The 21,919-nt window shown below is 42.4% G+C and overlaps 1 protein-coding gene across 1 annotated transcript in view; it reads left to right on the top strand.

Annotated features, from left to right (window-relative positions):
- Positions 1-17,486, top strand: part of LOC141788299 (CD81 antigen-like) — a 32,665-nt gene extending 15,179 nt beyond the window's left edge. The window contains exons 3-8 of the mRNA XM_074667198.1: positions 11,893-11,990; positions 12,381-12,455; positions 12,963-13,082; positions 13,196-13,294; positions 14,339-14,422; positions 15,526-17,486. Coding sequence (XP_074523299.1) covers positions 11,893-11,990; positions 12,381-12,455; positions 12,963-13,082; positions 13,196-13,294; positions 14,339-14,422; positions 15,526-15,588 — 539 coding nt within the window. The 3' untranslated portion in view covers positions 15,589-17,486. The remainder of the gene's footprint in view (positions 1-11,892; positions 11,991-12,380; positions 12,456-12,962; positions 13,083-13,195; positions 13,295-14,338; positions 14,423-15,525) is intronic.
- Positions 17,487-21,919: the final 4,433 nt, after the last annotated feature.

Below are 21,919 nucleotides of genomic sequence, written 5' to 3'. Positions count from 1 at the left end.
ATGTCCTTCATATGTTCTTATGTGAACATATGATGGTGAACGTAAAGTTCACCATCATTCATCATATGTTCATTGTACGTTCATCCTACAATCATCATACGTTCTCCAAACGTTCATCATACGTTCATCATATGGTCTTTATATGTTCATCATACGTTTTTCGTATGGTTATCATACGTCCTCCATACCTTTAACATATGTTCTTCAAACATATTTCATACGTTCACCATATGGTCTTCATATGCTCATCATACGTTTTTCATTTGCTTATCATACGTCCTCCATACCTTCATCATATGTTCTTCAAACATATTTCATACGTTCATCATATGGTCTTTATATGTTCATCATACGTTCTTCATATGCTTATCATACGCCCTTCATACCTTTATCATATGTTCTTCAAACATATTTCATAAGTTAACCATATGGTCTTTATATGTTCATCATATGGTCTTCATATGTTCTTCATATGTTCATCATATGTTCTTCATATGTTCTTCATACGTTCATCATACGTTCTTCATATGGTCTTCATACGTCCTTCATATGCTCATCATACCTTCATCACACCTTTTTCATACGCTCATTATATATTTATCAAACGTTTATCATGTGCTTATCATACGTTCTTCATACGTTCATCTTACGTTCTTCATACATTTATTATATATTCATCATACGTTCTCCATATGCTTATCATACCTTCATCATACGTTCTCCATATGTTCATCATACGTTCATCATACGTTCATCATATGTTCATCATATGTACAGGAGGCTGAGGAACAGATGAAGATCTGACACATCCAGTGGCACTCTTGGCCTGATGAAGACTGGAATCGTTGATGGTACAGTCCCCAGTCCTCGTCCCTTCAGAAAGAAACACAGAGCTTACACTCCAAACCCCCTGAGCCTCATGACCATAAAAACAGCAGCTGATTGAGAAGTGGCGTGATGAGCCCCTCCGCGGTCGCTCACACGTATTGCTTGGTCAGGTGGTGCAGAGCAGACCCCCTCAGATCGAGGTGTAAAAGTTTTACAGAGGTGTGAAGCGAGGCTCGGAGCTCATCATGTGACTTTAACAACAACATGAAGTTATCTCCTGCCACCTCCCCAAACAGCCCCGTCACAGCTGAGTCACCCCGACCAGGAGAAGGGGAGTGTCAGGAGGGGGAGGGGAAAAGAAGCCAGTGTTGGAGCTCCTCTTGGGCTGGATGTCTGTGGTAGCTCAGCCTTTCTCCTGAGCCGCCTCCATGATTGCATCCTCCCGTTACATAAACCTCCCCCCATCCCACAGAGGGAGGAGAGGCCTCGTCGGTTTAGGAAAAAATTCCTCACTGACCATCCCTCCTCCCCCTCCTCCTCTTCCCCCTCCTCCTCCCCCTCCTCCTGGTGCAGGGCGGCCCCACCCATCCTCCTCCCTCCCTGTGAAAGTTTTCCTCTCCTCCTCTTTCCACTCTCCCTCCCCCTCACTTCTCCATCTGGTTGTGGTTAGTCTTCACGTCGCGCTGTCTCACTCCCCTCTTCGCTCCAGTCTTTCTCTCCCTCCGCTCCTTTTCCCCCTCCTCCTTCCAGGAACTTTTCAACCTCTGCATCTGCTCCTTTCTCTCACTCCTCCACCCGCGCACAGACACAGCTACCCATCATGCCACAGGTTCAAAGACAGACTGGGTCGCGCTGGGAGGATAAACAGCTCTCCTTAGGGGTTTCAATCTGAAGCTTCTGGAGTTCAGTGACCCAGAGAGGAACAATCAGTCGTCAGAGATCTTGTGGTTTGTCGTAAAACGGAGAAAGTTTGAGAAACGGACCCTTTAATGGAAGTCTCACTTCTTGTTTTTTGTTTTCGTCCTGTTTCTCTAGAGTCGTGTTTGTTTCTCAGCAGCAAGAGTTGAGCCGTCATTTCCTTACGCCAATCTTTACGCCATCACAGCTTTTGACAGATGGTGGCTGGATGGTGAAAACTCGGAGTCAGTGTGCCGTGAACTCAGAGCCCTCCACAAAAACCACAGACGCCTTCTCTAAGCATGAATGAAGCGTGTAAGGAGGTTAGTTTCTGCTTCAGAAGAAGCAGCTTTCACAAGCAGCAGCTTTCATAAGCAGCACTTTGGGTTGCAACACCTCGACGTTAAAGGTTGTCTTCCTGGTCCTCGTCGTGGTGTTGCATCAGACGATCTTTACTCAGCAAAGACGTTTCCTGATCTCACCAAAATAAAGTCTGACCTGGAAAGATGCAGAGGCCTCTGTCCTCACAGCTGTCAAGGCTGCAGCAGATTAACCATCCAAATTCAGTTCATCTGAAATATCTGAAGTGGTGAAATGAAAAGTCTTTAGTCCCACATGTCAGACATTTACTGGTGACATCAACTGGTCTGGTTTGGATCAGTGCAGTTTGGTATAGGGAAGGGTACCTTTCATGTTTGAAATGATACGGTACCATTGCCTGATATCTGGCAATCGTTACTGATACTCAACGGTACCACTTTTCGGTACTTTTTTGTGTTCATGTGGTAAAAAATATTAACTTGTTTAATGATGAAATATTCAAATTTTTTCAATTTAACATATTTGTTTCTCAAAATATAACCTTGCAATGCTGTGTTCATGTCCAGCATGGAAAATCACCTACTCCTCTACTCCCTTACAGTCACAAAGATGCATTTAGGTACCTAAACATGGTACCTTTTGGTTTTAGATGAATCGGTACCCGATACTTTTGCCATAATTCAGTCAGTACCTATAAAAGTACCTCATTCGGTACCCATCCCTAGTTTGGTACAGGTAGGATCGGTAAATTCTGATATTGTTTGTGTTTCCTCAGCCAATCCCAGTCCTTAATGGTAGACAGCCTGTAAGCTGGATGCTACACTGTCATAGTGTGTCAGCGTAGCAGCAGCACACAGTGTACCTACCAAAGACGGTTGGATATAAAAGTCCATCTCTGTGTGAGAAACAATGATCAAAGCTGTGTAACTGAATACTAAAACATGAAGAAAGAAAGAAAGAAAGAAAGAAAGAAAGGAACAGGTGAAGAGTTCCTCTTTGTCTCTGAACATTTCAACATGTCAGGGCGTCAGAGCTGATTCACAGACTGACAGACGTGACTCCGTTAGCACACACATCCGTTACAGAGAGGTCAGATGGGCTGTCTGGAGTCCAACAGGTTGATGAGGACTGATTTCAACTTTACCTGATGTACAGGTAACCCATGTTTGATCCAGCCCCTCTTCTACACACTGTTACATGAATTTATTTCTCTTTAAATTCAGTCTGCCCATGACGAAACCAAAGAAGAAGAGCGTACAGGCAGTCACCAGGAAAAGGCTGTTGGAACAGAGCGTGTTACTGTCAGACACTGAATCCTCAGTGGAAAATGTGTCAGATCTGGACTGAAGAAAAGACTTTTCCTGGAGGGCAGGGGTTTCCCACATTTGGCTCTGAGAAAATGACTGAGAGCCAGCAGCTCTTACTAACTCATGTATTAACCATGAAAGTAACACACAGCTCCAGATTTGGTAACTGTTTCTTTTAGTGATGTCTGTAAAAATTAGGGACGGGCAATGGTTTTTAAATTTTTGAAAAGTCATTAACATTGAAAAAAAAATCTTGTGTAATGATGGCTTTGTCCTGTCTGCGGCACGTTGCAACATGTAACAACTATCAGATGTTTACCGGACGCTGGAGCTGTGACACATCAGCTCAAGCATCACAGGAAGTTTGCTCAGAAACCACCAAAAACCACCCAGCGACTTTCAGATGAGAGCAAACTGTATCCAAATCAGATCAGGCAGGAAGTCAGGTTGATTTTATTTTTCCATACAGCGCCAGATCACAGCAGGAGTAATGTAGAGATACCTCTCTCATTAATCAGGTCCACACCTTTATTTAACTTAACAGACTAAAGCCTTTTGTTATTTATAAGGGATGAAGCGGTTCATAATATCCACGGCTTGGTTCCTATCATGGTTTGTGGTCATGGTTTTCGGTTCGGTTCAGTGTACATTGTTGTTGTTTTTAACACCTTTATTTTTACCATATACCCTAATAATCCACTACTAAAAGATGATTTAGTTGTCATGTAGAGTCATGAAAAAAAAAACTGAAAGAATGAGGCTGTTTCCCACTTAAAACATCATTAAAGCTGAGTGAAACATTGCTAGTTTCAACATGCCAGCTCCCCAGTAAGGACAGTCACTATTGTCTGTCCCAAAAGTCAATAAAAGCCACTAAATGACACTGCAGTCTGATTTACATAATAATCCATTTGTATGTAATTGTCATGGACTCTGAAGGTGAGAGAAATAAGGCAGGGGAGACAGAAAGCAGGTAAAACACAACATCATAAATATGTTTACCACTACAAATTAACTTTCTTCTGTCCATTCTTGTTTTTTCAAGTCAAAATATCAACCCTCCTCCTTTATCTGGGCTGGGGACCAGCAGAAATGACCATAACACACACTTGGAGATTTCATCTGCTGTGAGTGAGCACTGTCTGTGTTTGGATGGGGGAGGGACTCACGACCCCTTACCAAAGAAAAATATATGTACCAATATATTTTTTGAAATGTATTATGATTTATTATTGATATATTATAATATACATGGAATAATATATTAAGGGAACATATACAATATATGATATATTCATGAAATATATTGCAATATATTGCAGCATATACAAATGATTGCTGCTTTCCATATATTGCAATATATTGGAAAATATAAATACTAAATCTCATATATGGGAATATATTACCTAATGTATGACATGATATTTTCCAATATGCTGCAATATATTTTTCTTTCGTAAGGGGTACAGCACAGGCTGCTAATTCAGGTGATCAAAACCTGCTTCAGCGTCAGACTCCAAACTCCAGAAAAGTCGCAAGAATTGTCGTTTTTAAAATAAACTCTCCCAAGGGGTCTGAAATCTGATCTAAAGTGCGCTCAGACAGCAGAAGGACTCAACGCCACAGGTACACACTCTGCCTTCTCCTCTCGACATGTAAACAACACACACGCTTCCCCACACCTGTTCGAATGTATCCATCACCTCGCGTTGCGCATGCGTCTGATCGGAGCTACATACAGGCTTCAAACCGAGCTGTAAAACAAAGAAAAACCAAGCGGCAAACTCAGGTCTAAGAATATGAGACAATGCTTAAGAGCTAAAATCTGCTGTTTCTCCGGTGTCCACTTGAGGCTGGCCCAGGTTTGAGGTTTTACAGCCAAAACAAGAACAAGGAGAGGATCGATGATGTATTGGGAGGTGCAGGGGCTCCTTCGAGAAACTAAATGAAAAGTTTGGGTAGTTACCATTAAGTGTTGAATAGTGCTCACCCCCAGTAAAAATCAGTCACACTGTGCTCCAACATCATGTGGTCATTAAAGACTGACCAAATGAAAATGTTCTCCATTCAGGGGTGGTATGGGGATGTTTTCATGGATCTGAATCAGGGTTTTATCAGGACTGTTTTTTATTATCAGGTTATTTTGACCTCAAACAAACTCATCTTTTGTCCTTTAATGTGTTTTTTTTTTAAGTTTCACATTTTCACATCATGATAAATCCATCCATCATTTAAAGATGTCAGCAGTAAGAGTTGTTGGTTTTCTGCAGAATGTTCAGAGCTTTAGCTTTAGCTTGACACCACTATCCTACACACAGTCCAAATGTCGTTTAGTGAGACCTCACTACTGTGGATGGGTACGGAATTGGGTACTTTTGTAGGTACCGACCGAATTCTGTCAAAAGTTACAGGGTACCGATTCAAGTAAAATCAAAAGGTACCATTTTTAGGTACCGAGATGCGTCCTTGTGACTGTGAGGGAGTGGAAGAGTAGGAGATTTTCCTTGCTGGACATGAACACAGCAATGCAAGTTCATATATTGAAGAATAAATATGTTAAATCGAAAAAATAAAAATATATTTATTTTTACAAATTGATATTTTTTACCACATAAACACAAAAAAGTACCGAAAAGTGGTACCGTTGAGTACCGGTACCAATTGACAGGCACCGGGCATCGGTACCGTATCGTTTCAAATGTGAAAGGTACCCATCCCTACTTACTACATAGACTTTGGTTTGGTTTGTGCTCGGGACTGGAAATCAGTTTGTAAAAGTGGAAATCAAAATGATTCATGTGATAGAAAATAAAAACTGAGATGTGTAAAGGTACCTGTGGTAATCTGGCGACCGGTCCAGGGCGAAACCTGAGCTAGGATCTTGAGTTGTTTTGTTTGGAAGCAGTTGTCATAAATAAATGTGCAGTTTTAAGTATTGAATGTGTTTCTTATTTTACACAAATTAATATTACCTAACAAATGTGATGAGAGTATGCACTGCTTTACAGAAGAGACTTGATACCTGCAATTAGGTTTGCAGAAATAAAAAAAATGTGTTGGAAATCAGCTAAATGAGTTGTCAAATATTGTCCTATCAGGTATCTGCAAAAAAAATCCAATATTGTGCATCCCTAAAAGATTTAAAGATATCAGTTGTTGTAACATTTATAGGATGACTCAGAGTCTTAAAACAGACCCAGAAGGTGGTGTGACTCCACAATCAGGCTGTTCCCTGGCTGTTTGTTACAGGTCCCTACGGTAACAGATGCTTAATTTGATCTGACGTCATATCAGTTAATATTGAATACACATCCGTTGTGCTGATTTCATGAAACATCCGACTGTTGTGTATCAAACAATAAAGCACTTCCCCTGTGCTGCTTCCTTTTCCCTCAAACGGAGTAAACATGAAGTTCTGACTTCAGGTCGCTGTGGATGAAGACGTTTCTGACAGCCAGCAGACAGCGTATCCGCGCTGTGAGCTCAGCCTGAGTGCTGCTCTGTTGCAGCATCAGCAGCACCGTGTTCACAGCAGTGTGGTGTGCAGCGTGTGGCGTCAGGCGTGGGGCATGTGAAACACTCAAAAACAAACTGCTGCTTCTTGACACCACTGAACCTGTTCACTCTGTCTGCTCGTGAACCGTGAGGAGAATATCTGCTTCACGCTGGAGGTGCTGGCTCCCTCCATCAGCTGGTGGAAGCTGCAGAGTCCTGACTCTGAAGCAGATTCACAGCTGAACTTTGGCTCCAGCACTCCTGCACCTGCAACACACACTGTGGAAGTGGCAGTGGGAGCACACAGTGCAGGAGCTGGTCCACGCCCTGGGTGTTTGTTTGAGGAGGAACAGAGGATACTTAGCTGCAGGTCTGCTGGATGAAGCCACAAGGAAAACACATTCAAACTTTTCTCTGGGGTACACACTGGATTTCTCCTCTAAAAACGTCTGTCCACTCAGGCCTATTACGCACATAGCCAGATATTTTCAAAAAGATATAACCCTCCTCATTAAGTTTTTGAAAATACTTTCGTCCGCACATACACAGCAGGCAAATCTGGCAATAAGTGTGGCTCAAAGCACGCAAAATCTATATTTGGCAGTGTTGTTCTGTCGTGAAACCCATCCAATCAGAATAACCTTTGTCAATCAGCTGTGATGTTTGAGAACCAGGCATGAAAATAGATTTGTCCAAAATCTCTACTTAGGCCAGAGTTTCCAGGAAACATCGTTTTAGTGATGTAAAACTGAGATTTGGTGTGGATGACAGGCCAAAATGTATTTAAAAAAATGCAGTTTCCCAGATACCGGACCAGGTGTGGACATGGCCTGGATGTCTGTCCCTTTGTTGATGTTTTCAGTCCACTCATTAATTCTCAAAAACATGTGAGTCCGTCATATCGTGTTATTTAGGTTAAATAAATGGTGGTTTGGTGGTAAAAACCCTCACATCGTACTCCACAGCACTTCTGTTGACAAATTCACCAACAGTAAATTGGTCAATACGAGAAAATGACTGTGGTTGAAGTAAAAGTTAGTTTTTATCTGATACTAGAAGAGAACAAGTCAAAAAGTATTTCATATTCACTTCATCATCACAAAAGATTTCTGATATAAGCTGCTTTATGGATTTTACAGTAATCTCAAAATAATTTCATTTTTACACGTTTGCCTGTCTGTGATCATCAAGTTGAAAATGAGATCATCAGCACCAAAGCTCTTTTGTTACTTGTCTTGGTACCACAGCGCAGCGACTCTGCAGCGACTCTTATTACTGTCACAGGACATGTTAAAGCTCTGGCGTTATGAGACACCCCATGATTCCTACCCTCCACCCAGCCACAGAACAGGCTCTCAGTACATTATAGCAAATGGCTGCAGTGTGGTCATGTGACCCATCAGCTCCTCTTCAGAGAGCAGGATGAGAGGCCTGCGGAGTGGGGCTCACGGAGAGCGTAATGGATGAGGAGCTGTGAGATCAAATCAAGCCAGACAGGAAGAGACATTTAAGTAAATGGAATTATTGAGAGCATAATTTGGATTGCATTAAACAGAGAGGGAGCACAAGGAGGAGGAGGAGGGCGTGACAACTGGAGAGCCACAATCTCAGAGATGGAGGCAGCACTTGGTCAGTCTCCAACTTATTGATTTAAGAATTAGCCTCAGTGTGTGTGCAGGACTGTTAGTGGTCTACAATCCAGTTATGGTGGATCTGACAGGCTAGACTGATGGTGCTGAGGCCCAGCCCTCCCCCCTGAAACCACTGCAGGATGGCATCACTGCTTCTTCTCCACTTGAACAATTATTCTGTGTGTATCCCAACAGGAACATGCTCCGAGTGATGGAGACCCAGACTGCTCACAGTGATAAACCAAAACACAGAAACATCCCTCACCTCAGTAAACACTGCTTGTGTGGGGTTTTTCCCTGATGCTGTGGTCACTATCTAACATGGCCTTGAGTTTAAGCAGAGTCTTGCTCCACGCTGACAGTCTTTAGGTGCTTTTCGTCCAGAAACTATACCGCAGGGACTTTTCCCTGAAGCTACGTGCTTTGTACCTGGAACCAGGATGGAAACATTCACAAGAAGAGATGTGTTTGTTAGGAGAAGGAAGGATGAGACTTTGGGTCAGACAATAAAGAAATACACACCTTAATGTCCACAGGGAGGTGCTGAAGTCCACACAAACCAAAAGCTTATCCCTGCAGCTCTGAGGCTTGAAAAAGTTGTGAGTGGTAAACCTCCATCCTCCATCAGTAACACCCATCCATGGAGGAGAGCCAAACCCAGGTGTCAATCGCTAGGGGCCTTGACACCTGGACAAACCTTCTGTCTTTCTTGGACCTTTTCTACAATACAAACTGAAGGTGTACTTTGGATTTTTGCTCCTCAGTTGACACCAACTGGACTTAGATGTGGACCGTTCTGTCATCTGACATCTGCTTGCCCTGCCTGAGTTTCATCCCCAGAGCTCTGAATCATCTTCCTCTGCATCTGCATCTTGATCTTCATCAGACAACTCAATATCTGAGTTTCTATCAACAACTGCAGTGAAATTCTCTCTGCTTCTGAGAATGAGTCCCTTTCTTGTCATTTGAAAAAGACAGAACAAAATGAAGTAAATAACTACTAATGTCCACTACGGAGGAACATTTTTAAACACTTAATTACAATGATAAAATACAGTAAAAACTATTCAGACAATGTTTAAATGTGTTGTTAAGAGTTCCATTTAAAATATGCCACCAAAATTTCAAGCCAAAATTTGCATATTAAAAAGTTTAATACACTTACTTTTCCTCTCCCCATAAAATGCACTTGCACTGATGGATGCCATTTTCCTTAATGAAAAAGAGAAAGGTACCAAAGCCCCACCCTTTAACATTTGGTATCATTGAAAAGCCCCAAATGTCCTCTGTAGATGGCATGAAGAGTTTATTCAGTCGTGTGGAGTAATTGGAAGATATTCAGGTTAAGAAATGTCCTCCACAGAGGACAAATTTGAACTCTGAACTACTTTTCTTCTTTGTTGGATTTATCAGTAGGTCACGCTGTTGCTATGCCGTCACGCTGATACGTAGCTGATGCAGCTATCAGCATCCGGCTTCCACACCACCTACTAGGCATGGTTGGCTGTGGAAACACAAACAGGATCAGGTTTTAACGATCCAACCTGTAACTGTTTTAGAGTGAAACGCAAGAGTTTTGTTGCGTTTCAGCCTTGCATTTACACGGAAACGGTGTCTCAGCCGACCTACAACGCAAACCTTTGAAAATGGCCTCCAGAGAGGGATTCTTCTAAAACCCTGCCGACACCGTTGTCGTGTAATCGGTAAGCTGGCGTTTTCAGTGGAAACGCTGACGCCATGCTCTGCTCCTCACGAGAGCATACAACAGTACAACAGTCTAACAGTATGGTAGTTAGGATGGTGGTGATCTCCTCTGTTGAGCTTGTGCTGCTCAATCTGATGAATCTATGTCTGTCTTGAAAATGAGCATCTGTTGCTCCACTTCTGCTCTTAGTATTCACCAATACTCCAGATGATCGACCCAACTCTACTTCAGAGGAGATCTACCAAAAGCTGCTTCTGGACAAGACAGTTAGAGCTCCACCTACAGGCCTGGCATGCTCACTACAGCGTTTTCAGTCCCTCACCGTTTCTGTGCAAATGCATATTTTTTCTCACCGTGTTCCAGCGTTTTCAGATGAAACGTTGTTGTGTAAACGGGGCCTGTGAGTTCCCCTCAGACCTGGGTCTGTGGCAACCTCTAACCACTGTGGCTCACATCAGAGGACAGAGGACAGGAGGTTTTCAAAGCAAGGGTTGAAAGTAAACCTAAGACCTTGCTTTGTGGTCAGTTATTTTCTATCTTATTTATTTATTCACATTTTTATCCTCTCTCTAATTCATTTGTTTTAAACTGTAATGAAGCATTTTACTCTCTTTTACCAATCTATTTTTTTGCATCATTGTCATGTGTTTAACTGTTCCCTCAGTTTGTCTGCACCGTTTTTATTTACATCCTGGTTTTTACCTGGTTCATTGACTGGGCTAGAGGTGTGTGTGAGCAGGGGGGTTATTGTATGCTATTATATGTTTGAAAAGTACTGTACTGATAACATCATGTTCCTACAGAAGGAAACCAGGGTTTATTAGTCGTGGGTCAGAAAGTTTGGTTTTGGAAACTTTCACGTTACTTCTTTATTTCATAGAGGAAAGAACAATCAGTTATTTCTTCTAAAGGATTTTAGTCATTCACTCTTCAGAGCACATCAGCTCAGTGGAGTTAGTCAATGTGATGTATATAACTCACATTTAGCAGGGCCCGGTCACACAGTCACAGCTGGTGTGATGACTGAGCCAAACAGAGTCTGATCGTTGAGCCGAGTGACAACCAGAAACATACGAGCAGAGCTTCACACCTGGAGGGTTAGACAGGTCAGATACTGGTCCTCTCTGGGTCTACATTCACTGACCTGGAGGATCCTCGTGGCCCTGCTCCTCACAGCCCGGCTCACCCTAAACCCCCTGACCTTTGACCCTGACAGTCATGACCCCATTTTCCACTTCCTGTTTTAGCTATTGGACCAAACAGCTGGGCTCTCTCTCACACACGCTCACACACTGTCAAACATTAACGTGTGACGAGTCTGCTTCTGACTTTGTGTGTGTGTGTGTGTGTGTGTGTGTGTGTGTGTGTGTGTGTGTGTGTGTGTGTGTGTGTGCTCCATGACAGAGCAGGGCCTGTTCCATGATGAATTATTGAGCAGGCTCTCTGTGTTAGTGACCACTGAACAACTTCCTGTGAACATATCTAAAACATGACTCATTTTATTCTGCGGGCATCAACAACACTGTGCCCTCTGCTGGTCAGAAGCTGTTACTGCAGGTGTGTGTGTGTGTGTTAATGTGGTGGGAGGAACCACTGAAAGCTCTGCTGGTTTGAAAGCTTTAAGTGATTTCTCTGCGAGCTGCTCCTCTCCTGCTGTCCCTCTTCAGTGATCCCTGTTAACGTGTGATCGATGCTTTCTGTCGCCCAGGTGCTCACATCCTGATCGCTGTGGGCGCAGTGATGATGGTGGTCGGTTTCCTCGGGTGTTATGGCGCCATCCAGGAGTCCCAGTGTCTCCTAGGAACTGTAAGTACAGCTGCTGTTTCCAGTTTGTTAAACTTTTGTTGAATGTGACGTCTGCAGAAACTCAGAGCTTAGTCTTCTGTGTGTGTGTGTTTATGCAGTCTGGTGTGTGTGGAGTGATGGCTCAGACTCCTCCTCTTCTGTAACAGAGAGCACCCTCTGCAGGAACTCTTGATGAAATTATTTCAGAAACTCAGGAACAATCTGAGACAAAAACAAGGACTTTAAGTGAAGACCTTCTGACCCATCGAGGGTTAAGTTGCAGAATCTTGGACTCTAAATTTTGTGACAGCTTGGGCCAAAGCCTACAATGACCTTCATGGGAGAATTTTTCTGTTTGTTAAATGTTGTGGTGTGATGTGGTGTTACAATCATGTTTCTGTCATCCTGCAGTTCTTCGCCTGCCTCGTCATCCTCTTCGCCTGTGAAGTGGCAGCCGGAATCTGGGGCTTCATGAACAGAGACCTTGTAAGGCCACACACACACACACACACACACACACACACACACACACACACACACACACACACACATTCCCCTACCTCCTGCTGTGCTCTCACTCTCAGCCTTTCGTGTTGCCTTCACTGACTGAACACTGTGGGAACATTGAACGTCCACACTAACGCAGTACAAAGAGCAGAGCTGTCACAGGTTGATGTGACCACACACCTGAACAGGTAAACCTCTCTGTCTGTAGCCCCTCAGCAGCAGCAGCAGCAGTTACACAGGAGGAAAACTGAGACCAGTTTGCTGAACTTCACAAAGTTGACAAGACCATCTCACATCAGTTGGGGCAGCTCTGAGCTCAGCTCTGAGCTCAGCTCTGAGGGCAGCTCTGAGGGCAGCTCTGAGGGCAGCTCTGAGCTCAGCTCTAAGCTCAGCTCTGAGCTCAGCTCTGAGCTGCTCAGACAAAAGGTTAGCGGGAAAGGTGGGAGTTTGAAGGAGGTGTAATGAAGTGTTTCCTCTCTGTGTTAGTTGGCGAAGGAGTTGATGACCCACTACGACTCTGTGTACGACAAGGCCATGACACAAAGTGTGACCACCACAGACAAGAGCCAGGGGCCTGCGCAGGTGCTCAAAGTCTTCCACGAGACGGTGAGAACACACAGCACTCACAGGGTTTTGTGTTTCACTCAGGGAGTGGTTGATCATTTAGTCCAAACAAAGACTTCTCAGGGAGTTTGATCCTTTCTGTGCTCGTCTTTCAGCTTAACTGCTGCGGGAAAGGAGATGGCACCATGGGACTCACACGCATCACAGACCTGTTCGGGGTGACAGAAATCTGCCCCTCCTCTGGAACCACAGTGGTGAGTGTGACGTGGGTCATATTAATCCAGGGTCTGTCATTCCATAGGCTAATGTCACATGTCGCAGATTCTCCCAGTTTGATGTTCGGAGCTGCTCTGTGACGACATGCAGGTGTTACTCTCAGACGTCACCGTGGCTCTGTTTCTTCATGGTCCCTGTGGGAGGAGCTTCAAACAGACTACAACAGATTATGAACATGACACAGGGCAGCGCTGGTCAGAGTTAAACCCCATGTAGAGAAGTTTAAAAAGACTGAGATCAGGCCGGGTGTGAATGTTGAGGGGTGGCTTGTTCCACAATCTGGAAGCTGGACAACAAAACAACTCACCCACTGTTTATATCTGCACCTTGGGACGTCTAACAGAGGCTGGTGAGGAGAACGCAGGGCCCTCACGTGGTCGCAGACAGCTCAGATCCCTGACAGGCCGAGAGGAGTCAGACCATGAATGGCACTAACAACAAACAAAAGTTAAAAATCAACTCTAAATCAAACTGGGAGCCAGTGGAGTGACCACAGCACCAGGGCTTGACATGAACTAGTTGGCTCACCAGCCACTGTGGTGGTGGTTTCCCAGAGCTACGAGCCTCTCAGCATTTTCACTAGACACTTTTTCTTGTTGGATAATATGTTTGATGTGATTAAACAGACCATGGCTGAAACGCAACAATACTTTTGTGTTTCGTCCTGAAACTGTTGTTGTGTAAACAGTTCCAGTTTTAGGATGAATCGCAAAACCTTTTGTTGCCTTTCAGCTTCGTGTTTACACTGAAACAGCGTTTTAGCCGACCTAGCAGCTAAAACTGAAAAGCTCACTCACAAAAAGTCACCTTTGGGATGAATTTCCAGAACATATCTCAAATGCTGTTACCCTCACTCCATTTGACCTTCTTTGAAGTTTTATTGTTGTTCAGTACTTGTTGCAGAGCATGCTGTTCTCTAACCAGAGGATCAACCACACAATCAGAATAATACCATCAGTCTAAAAAGTCCACAGGCGAAGCAGCAGAGTCCCTGTTGACATGTGTTTGGTCCCTCTCTGCAGAACTGCCACACCAGGATCAAGGCCCTGTTCTCAGATAAGATGTACCTGATCGGCATCGCTGTCCTGGTGGTCGCCGTCATCATGGTGAGGACAAGACACTGCACAGCACGCTTTGAATGAGAGTGTGTCTTTGTGAATGGAGTCAGACTAGGGTTTAGATGCACACAGAGCCGCCAGCACGAGGTGAACGTGTCTTCATGAACAGCAGGAGACAGCTGATGGACATCTTCATCTCATGTGCTCATTTATACTGAAGTGGACATCAGAGGTCACGGGGTTTTAACAGACTGATATTCACTGCTGTAAAACAAACACGTTTGTTTGCTTGTTTTTTTAAAGCATTATTCTTTCAAGCTTTTGAGCCAGTAACCTGAGAGGATGGGACAGTGGATAGAGGAGACAACAGGGTGAGAGTGGGCAGCCACATGTGGGAAAGGAGCCACAGGCTGGACTCCACAAGGGTGGTGCAGCCTGGACCTGTAGTTCTCAGCTGGTCCAGCTTCAGGTCCAACCATCACCCCTTAATGATGGAAAACTTTAACTGCTCTTTTTTTTTAATTGAAAAACCCTTTCATGGAGTCCTCAGGTCTGAAGTCGTCTTTGAAAGTACTCAGCAGGTTTACCTCTGCTAGGAAAGCGTTTTTTTTTCCAAATGCTGCTTCAGTTCTGACCGTTTTATGCTTCCAAGCAGACAAAATAGCGTGTGTCTCTTCTTCCATACTGTGAAATAGGAGGTCTCAATCAGTATTACAAGTCATCAGCGCCACCTGCTGTTAGAGTTTGTAAGAAGACGTCACTCAGGGGCACAGATGGCCCAGCAGTTTAGGTTACACCCCATAAAGTTTACCCTGGAGTGGGTGGCTTGGGTTTAAATCCAGCCTGTGGCCTGTGTTTCCTCCTCTATCCACTGTCCTCTGTAGTTAAAGACATAAAAAGATTAAGTTAAAAAGAAGAATCTTTTCAAAATAAAAGCATAGGATTTTTTTTCAACATTTTTTTTCTCTTTTGGCTCAGACAGAGGCCCACAACCCACTGAAAAAAGGTCCACGACCCACTATTGGGTCACGACTGGCCAGTTGAGAATCACTTACCTAGGCCTAACAGCGCCCCCAGATGTTTGTTGTGTGTAAGTGTTCCTCCCAGCCCCGTCTGAACTCCTCACTCTGTGTCTGTGCTCCTCCCCGCAGATCTTTGAGATGATCTTCAGCATGGTGTTGTGCTGCGGGATCCGTAACAGCCCGGTGTACTGAGGCGTGGGCGTCCGGCCGCCTCGCCGCTGAAGGAGGGACGACCTCGCCGTCTGTCTCTGTCTCTTTTTCTCCTTTTTTCTTTTATAAGCAGAGATGTCTCATTTATTGCTTGCTGGATTGAGTTGGCTCTGTGAGGAGATGCTGTAAACGTGCTCCACAGAGCGTTTTAATGACACTGTCCATGAAGTTTTTGTTAGATGCTTTTATTTTTTAACCCCTGCTATCCTAACCTGATATATCAGTGTCACACCTGAGTTACCCCCACCTGTCCCCATGCGCTCATGCTTTTCTGTTTCCTGCTTTACTGTCTTTGTTCTACGGATGTTTTTCACTGTGTTATGTATAAACTGTATATAAATATATATATTAACAGTGCTTTATGACTGCCTGAGCATGGATGTTGTATTACACTCTTCTGCTTGTTGTGTTGCTCCAGACTGAACCAGAGGAGGGCGGAGCTTTAGCGTTCCCATCATCTGTTGTCTCCTCTTAACGTCCACGTGGCTGTGAGACCTCTGACTGCAGAGTGTCCCTGAGAGGCTGCTCCGCTGCAGACGCTCAGAAGGATACCTTTATAGAAAAGAAGCTGAAAGAAGTCCCCCCCACCCCCCACCACCACTGTGATCTCTGTCAGTTCAGAAAGAACCAATCAGATCAAAGCAAAGCCTAAAGGCCTTTTCTGTGTATGGTCTCTTGTCAGAGACCCAGAGTGAGACTCCAGCTGCTGTCAGCGTCTCTGCAGACAGCTTCAGTGATTCCTCGTCTGGTTCAGTCTGCTCCTTCTGTCCCGTCATCTTCACATACTGACCTTCCTCATCATCATCATCATGGTATATGTAGTAACTCCTCCCAGTGCAGGGCTGATGGTTTGCACTAAGTGTTTTCTATCCAGCTAATGATGCTAAGCTGTTAGTCCGACCCTGAATCCCTAGGAGACAGGTTTAGAGTGGGTGTGACCACAGACCTGCAGGAACACTGGGGCAGTCTGACGGTGTGTTCAGACCCAGAACGCAGTGAAGGTTTGCTTTGTGGGCTCACAGAGTCAGCTTGAAGCTGTCATTTAAACTATCAAATAAGCTTTTTGGAGATTTAAACTTTTCTAACACAAGCTGTAAAAAGTGTTTGTGGTGCTGTTTGGAGGGCAGCAACTCTCCTCTGACTGACCCAGCAAACCACGGATCCAGATTTTGAACAGTGTACGTCAAAACTGGGAGGGGAAAGCCATGCAGTTGGTTTGAACACAGCTAAGAGTTAACGTCACGACCCCCCAGACAAAAATCAGTTCCCGCGTTAGGCTCCAGCTTTATGTCACTTCCAGCTGATGTGAACCATGCTCTGTGCTCTGAAGGTCCAGTCCCCCCTCAGGCTGGTTGTAGTGCTGGATTCTGTCCTCTCTAGCTCTGCTGGGGCTCAGTGGGTGAGCAGGATCACACCCTAATGTGCTGTTTCTGTTTCATCCCAGGCTCAGAGCTCTAACACACACTCACACTCAGTCACATCACCGCGTGTAACCCTCCACATCCTCACAGGCTGAAACCTTTTCTCTAACACCTCATACTTAAACTGAGAACCAGTAAAAGTGTCTTGTAATATTTACAGCTCTTATGTATTGTACTAATGGAATCATGAAGGCTGTAGAAAGACAGTGTATGCCTTTTTCTCTTGTATTGTGATAACTTGTCTGGTACGTCATCAATGGAGGTCTGCACAGAGATGGGGAGGGGGATTGAGTGGCAGTGTTGACCTTTGACCCTTCAGTTTCTCTGACAGAGCGCTCCATGAAGCTGCCTTTTGAATCTGACGCTCAGGACACACTGCCTGAAACCTGAACCTCGCTCTGCTCCTGTAGACTCTGGTTTTCCCAGATATAAAGGGATTAAATGTACTTTACAAATAAAGTCTCCTGTCTTTTCTTGAAGGATATCTGAGGAGTAAAAAAGCTCAAACCTGAACTCAAGTACTGTTCACATCAGCATCAAATAGCTCCTATTCACATACATGTTATAACTGGATTACCTTCACTGGTATCTGAATGTATGAGGCATTAACAGATTTAAGTCTTAACTCTACAAACTGAGTTGATTTCAAAGTGTTTGTCAAAGAGATGCAACCGTGCTCATTCTCCAAACAGAGTTGGAATAGCAGAGCCACCAGTCCAACCAAAATTAGAACAAATATCAAACCAGAGAAAAGGGAAAAATGGTGAAAGAGGAGAAAAAAGGCTGGTGATTTTATGAAAATTGAGGAGAACTGGTGAAATAGTGGAACACGTAACAATTTTATTGGGTCAATCACTTTACTAATCAAATTGCATGTATTTAATATTTTGAGGTTAGCTGTAATTGTTAACCCTTTCTGTTTATTCACTAGCTCACCACGAGTCTGCCACGCAGAGGATGGATCCATAATGAAAACAAGCTTCCTCCATAGACCAGACACACCTAAATGAAATATATTCCATCTCATGTTTTAAAAACAAATGTTAATTTTTGATGTTATAGAAATGCCCTGACACGATCACACCACTGCTTTCATACCCAGGAAGTCAAATACCAACACCTGTCGCAGGCCTTCAGGGACACTTTAAGACCCCAAAGGCCCCCACAGTGTCTGCATGATATGAATCAGGGTCTTGATGATTTCTGATGTAAATCCCTCAAAACCATTACACTGGGGTCAGCATCTGAGTCACAACGATTTCGTTGCGTGGGTTCGGATTTGCAGACAAAAGTTTTGTAGATTGCATAAAATTCTGCAGGTTCTTGAGAATATTGATCCAGGTCTGTAAAACTTTTATAATGGCAGAATCTATAAGGCTTTAGGCGTTTCAAAACCTGCTTGCAGTTTATGCTCAATACAGTGAGGAATTTGTTTCTCTGCCATGTTATCAGACCTCATTCTCATCTATGGTGGCTCTTTCTTTGAGCACCTCAATCTTTCAGCCAAGATGTCATGTACATTCAGAGATTCGATTCAGGGTATCTGCAAGGTATAAAAGCCTTTAATCATAAAATCCAATAATTTGAATTTAAGATCTTAAATGTCTTAAATCCTCTTTTTTATAAAATGCCTGAATATGAATGCTAAGAGCTGAAATGTATGACATTTTCTCTAAACAAATAAATAAAGAAATAAAAGATAAAAAGCAAGTTTATCTTAGCAGCAAGGCAATTCAGTGTCAGTTAAACTAAATAAATAAATAAATAAATAATAATAAATAAATTTATGAATTATAATATTTTTAAAATACACAAATTAATTAAATAGATATAAGAAATGGATATAAGATACAAGAAATATGCTATACCTTCTATAAAGGTATAGAAGTAAAACAATAATAATAATAATAATAATAATAATAATAATAATAATAATAATAATAATAATAATAGAAATAAAATAATAATAGTTATAATAAATAAATAAATAAAATAGATAAAGAAATAGCAAAGGTATAGAGGAATAAATAATGATAGAAATGAAATAATAATAGTTATAATAAATAATAGTTTAATGATAATAATAATAAAACAAAAGGCATATATTCAGTGTTTTATTGCAATGCATTCAGTTGTTTTTAATTGATTGGGAGAGGTCATGCAGTTATGACCAATTCTCAGAGTTTCATTGCTGCTCCTCTGCATGGGGGTATGTTTGAAGGCAGTGCTGCTGTCTTTCACCTCTGCCAGAGCATTTATGTCAGACTGTGAGACCAGAAGAAAATTAAAATAAATAAAGAATAATAATGATTAAAAAATAAATAAATAAATAATAAAATTAAATAAAAAATAAATGATTAAATAAATGAATAAATAAATAAATAAATAAATAAATAAATAAATAAATAAATAAATAAATAAATAAATAAAAATTAAAATAATAATAATTATAATAACATTAAAAAAATGAAAATAAATAAATAACAAAAAAATAATACATAAATCAATAAATACATAAATAAATTACAAAAAATCAATGCGTTGCAAATGATAATTCATTAACAGATGAATGTTGTGGAAACATCTAATTTCTGGTCATCAGCCAGGGAAGTCCTTTAATATGTTAAGAAGAATCTTAATCTGACTCTTCTTTCAATCCGTGCTCTGAATCTGTCATGTCCTATGTCTTCTTTTGCCAGTGGAAATGTGAATTGGGTTTTAAGTTATATCTATTGTGGCATTAAAAATAAAAAATAAAAACAAATATAATACTCATGACAATTAGAAATATAATAAAATAAATAATAATAATAATAATTTATTTATTAATAAAGATAACGAATGAATGAATACAGGATGATAATAATACACAATAATAATAAATTTAATTATAAATGAAAATGATATACTTAAAAAAAAAAAAAAAAAAAAAAACCTGTTGAAACTTCAGAGCCTATTTCCTTGACCACACAAACTGGCTTTACTGGGCGTAAAACCCGAGACTCTTTCATGACTTCTCTTTGTGTGATAACTGTTACAAGACCTGCCGGCCCCAGAATTCCAGCCAAATTCATGTCTAGCTCTATAGATCATTCTTAAAGGGTCAGGCACCTTTTTCTTCAGGATATGAGTTCCCTGTTTGTTTGTTTGTTTGTTTTCTTGCAATGAAAACATTTGCATTTCCTAATTGTTAAATAATGCCTATGTGGAGTTGGTGTGCAGACAGCCACCCTCGCTCTGTCTTTCAGGAGGCTCACTCCTGCTGAATCGAAGAATTAATAGGAAGCATCTTTCAACTCCGGTGACGTGCCGGCTCTTTCCAAAGCTCTGTTTATTCTCCCCAATAGATGTTTTGTGAATCATCTGAGTACTGGTTTAGTAAAAGATTTTAGCAGTCCTGTGCTCTTTAAACAACCTTGTCAAATTCTCAGTAAGTTAAGGTCAAACTCCCTTCTCTATTCGGAGCAAGAGCTATGGTGTTGCCACAAGGACTGTTCAATGACGTTATAATAATAATATAGGTTTCATTAGATCTCTCTTCAGTTGCAATGACTTTGTGGAGACTTAAGATTCTCTCTAGTTTTAATGACCCTGCTCCATTAGTTGGTTTTGGGGGATTCTTTATGGTTAAGGGTTTGCTCGTCTGGATTTAGTTTTACATTAGATGCTAAGACTTCAGAGTCTTCTTGGGGACCCTTCCATTCTGCTGCTCTCAATGACTAAGGGCATATCCTCCAAGCAATGATAAAGAATGCCCCTCTTTAAATCACTGGTGCATAAGTCAGTGTTGAGATTAAGACCTATTTGACTTCTATTGTTCTTCTTCGAGAAGCAGTTCTCTTCATGGCTTTATAGTTGCTCAGTGGCAAATCCAAATCTAGGCCTCTCCTATATTATCATTTGAGCTCACTATTCTGATTCAACTTAGAAGAGCACATGTATTCCATATTCTTGAAACTCTGATAGATCTTGCCACTGGTTATTGCTGAAACTAATACCATTATTTGTTCTTTGTTTTATGATGGAATATTGGCATTATCATCCCTCAACCCATCAATCGTCCTCCTGTTCATCATCGATGGTCACAACCTATGATGAGATCCTGGTTCTCCAAAAGTTGCTTGCTCTCTGCCTGTGCTACTGCCTGCCAGACGAACTCCAGTCCCCTCAGTCCCTGACGATCAAGGATGCCCATTGCTGCTCATCTGCCTGCCTCAACACTCAAATCCCTGGGTTGCTAGTTGTCTTCTGCTGGCAATGCTATGATGGTTCTCAAGAGATCCAGCTTGCTCAAAAGCCCTTGAACTTCTGCTTGAAAGTGTAAATGAAAGAAAAGTTGGATTTACTTGCTGCTTAATACTGTCAATGCATATCAGGTGGTTTGCTGGGTTAAAGAAAGTATCTAATAAATGCTATAGGTCTGCATCTTCAACGTAGAATGTTCCCTTGCGGCCACAGTGCTATCAGAGAATGGCCTCACACAGTAGAGAACACTAGATAGTATATTCCCCGACAGGCGCTGTACTGGCGGGGAATGGCCTCACGGCGGCTGGTGCCGTGGTCACACATAGAAGAGAACACTAGATAGTATATTCCCCGACAGGCGCTGTACTGGCGGGGAATGGCCTCACGGCGGCTGGTGCCGTGGTCACACATAGAAGAGAACACTAGATAGTATATTCCCCGACAGGCGCTGTACTGGAGGGGAATGGCCTCACGGCGGCTGGTGCCATGGCCACACATAGTAGGCTCTACATTCTGGCCCAGGCTCCTAAATTTTGTTTTTGGGGATTATGTTCAGTATGTTTTGCTCATCCCTCCTCAATGTCACCATGTAAAATTATTGTGAGGGGTGATGAGGCCGGAGCCTGGACGCCAAACATAAAATATAT

Source organism: Halichoeres trimaculatus, unplaced genomic scaffold (assembly GCF_033239565.1).
Source record: "Halichoeres trimaculatus isolate MK-OKI-2021-1 unplaced genomic scaffold, fHalTri1.1 fHalTri1_scaffold_3, whole genome shotgun sequence".
NCBI lineage: Eukaryota > Metazoa > Chordata > Actinopteri > Labriformes > Labridae > Halichoeres > Halichoeres trimaculatus.
The sequence above is the reverse complement of the archived record's forward strand: the minus strand, read 5'-3'. Positions and strand labels throughout refer to the sequence as shown.